A 2,348-nucleotide genomic window follows, 5' to 3' on the forward strand; every position below is an offset into this window, starting at 1 on the left:
TTTTATTTTAGTTCACAACAAATCTGTTCAACAAAATCCGGCATTACAATATCAAAAAAAAACGCCAATATTTTATTTCTTTTTTTTTGCTAAAACATACAGAACATCCATTATTTTCGCAGCAAGTAACTATCTTCCAGCTGGGGAAACAATCCAAAATTATATACACAAAATATTGCCTGGGAAAGATATTTGAACCTAAATCTTACGACCTCTATCAATGAATTTACAATCCAGGTAAGTTAAAATACGTCGTCACCACATAAAGGGTACATTTGTTAAATAAATAAACAGACCCTTAATTTTTTTTTCTGATTGTCCTTCGGTTAAAGCGCCTTGCCATCAGAACCTGGGTAATGTTCACTATTCCCAGTGCTATTCCTCATATGCTTCTCAGCTTTGGCCAATGCAACTTGCAGTGATCTCCCTCTCAGCAGTGCTTCAGCTTCTATAGTACAATATTGCACAGGTACGTGAAACCAATATAAGGAACAACATTTTTCACGACTCCTTTTAGTACTTACAAATAAAATTTAAAGAAAAAACATTTACAGCAGATCCTCCTCCAGGAATAATCCCTCAAAACTACACAGATTGAGCTCACAAAATTAAAACGTAAAGTTAAATAAAACGTTAAATAAACCAAGACTGAGGTAATGAAGCAAGAGGATATGGGCAACCTGGAAATATACAGCTGGTCTTGTGGCTCGTTACTTCAAAACGACACGGTCTCGTCTTACAATAAAAAAAAGTAATGCAAGATTAATATTAAAATTAATTCAGACTGGCCGCAGGAGGGGTACGGATGTGATTACAGGATGAGAGTAATAGGCTGGATGTGGGAATGTTAGTAAAGGCTGGGTGACTGGTGCGTTACCCGAGCTCCCAGATTCCGAGGCCGAGTTCTCATGGTATAAAATGGGCACCCGGACTATCCTTTGAGCTGCGTGACTCAGGTTGGCCGCTTCAAGCTCGGCAGCCAGCTGCCTTTTCCATTTATTCCGGCGGTTCTGGAACCAGATTTTAACCTGTGTCTCAGTTAGATGGAGAGAGGCGGCAAGTCCCGCTCTCTCCGAGCTACTCAGGTAGCGCTTCATGTCGAAGGTCGACTCCAGCTGGAAAACCTGACTCCTGGAGAAAACCGTGCGCGTTTTCTTCTTCCTGCACGGCTTCCTCTCTGGACTTTCTACCCGTTTTTTCCAGTCTACGTTATTGTTGTCGTCTTTCTTTTGTTCTTCGGCGTCGCTAGATTCCTCCAGCACGATCTCTTCCAGACTTTTGGAATCTTCCTTTTCCTTGTGATCAGTCTCGGTTTTGAGTACCGGCTCTGGAGAGTCTCTGTCTGGGGAGGAATCTCTGGCACACGCGCCGCCCTTCTCTACAGCTGCGATGGGAACATGAAAAGGGATTCCAGTTAGAAGTGCCGCAGAGCTGAAAGATTAGACCATCGTACATCAGAAAGAACAACGTGGTTAAAGACCCCTTACCTTCTGTCCTCGGCAGGTGGACTCCCGGTGACAGCGTGCAGGGATACCACCAGGCGGGCGACCTCTCCAGATAGTGCGCCGGGAGCGCAAACCTCTGCGCCGGGATTTCAAACCTTGGGAAACCAGGGTCTCTGCAGTGAGGCAAGGAAAAAGCGGCACCTTCGACCACCCCCTTCACCGCCGAGAGCAAAGTCTTGGGCTTCGAAGGCTTTCGATCACAGTTCAGCAGATTTTTGATGGAGAAAGAGGATTCTTTGGGAGGAGAGGGATTCTCCTGCGCTGCTGTCTCGGGCATGGTGACCTGGCTCCGATCATAAACAGGGCGAACCTCGTAGAGGCTGGTAGGAAAACAGTAGTGTTGAACAGAATCCCGCGAGTTCAGAAAAACGCCCCAAACTTTTGCATAAGGGTACAGTGGAAATCCACGGCAATTTGGAACAGAATAGGAGGCATTCAGCGTCAATCTGACGGCGGATGATAATGATGAAATAAAAATGTCATACAAGTTAAATGCAGAAAGTATACGCGATTGGGCACGCACAATGGCAAATGGGATTACCGAAGGAAAAAAAAAGATGGCATATAATGAGTCCACCTCCCTATACTTTGCGCTTCGCTTAAGGCTTTAAGAGCTCGCCTGTTATTGGCTTTATATAGTCCAATTAGGCAGCAAATGAGGACGAGACTAATACCACAAAAGAAACTCGTCCTGCAAACCACCACTAGACGACCAGTAGGCAAATGACTTACTCCTGTCCATTGGCACAAAGCGCTATTTCATTTCCATCTATGGGGGAAATTTGTTTAAAGCGCAGAGGTTTTTGCTCCTGTCATTTCGACCGCCTCAACACGGTTGCCTAT

General features: G+C 45.0%; 1 protein-coding gene across 1 annotated transcript; it reads right to left on the bottom strand.

Moving 5' to 3' along the window:
- Positions 1-2,104, bottom strand: LOC138743882 (homeobox protein HMX3-A-like). The gene is made up of 2 exons (XM_069899467.1): positions 1,488-2,104; positions 1-1,384 (listed from the first exon to the last, which is right to left on the bottom strand). The coding sequence occupies exons 1-2, from the start codon at positions 1,780-1,782 to the stop codon at positions 780-782; spliced, it is 900 nt and encodes a 299-aa protein (XP_069755568.1). The 5' UTR covers positions 1,783-2,104; the 3' UTR covers positions 1-779.
- Positions 2,105-2,348: the final 244 nt, after the last annotated feature.

This window comes from Narcine bancroftii, chromosome 10 (genome assembly GCF_036971445.1).
Source record: "Narcine bancroftii isolate sNarBan1 chromosome 10, sNarBan1.hap1, whole genome shotgun sequence".
NCBI classification, from domain to species: Eukaryota; Metazoa; Chordata; class Chondrichthyes; order Torpediniformes; family Narcinidae; genus Narcine; species Narcine bancroftii.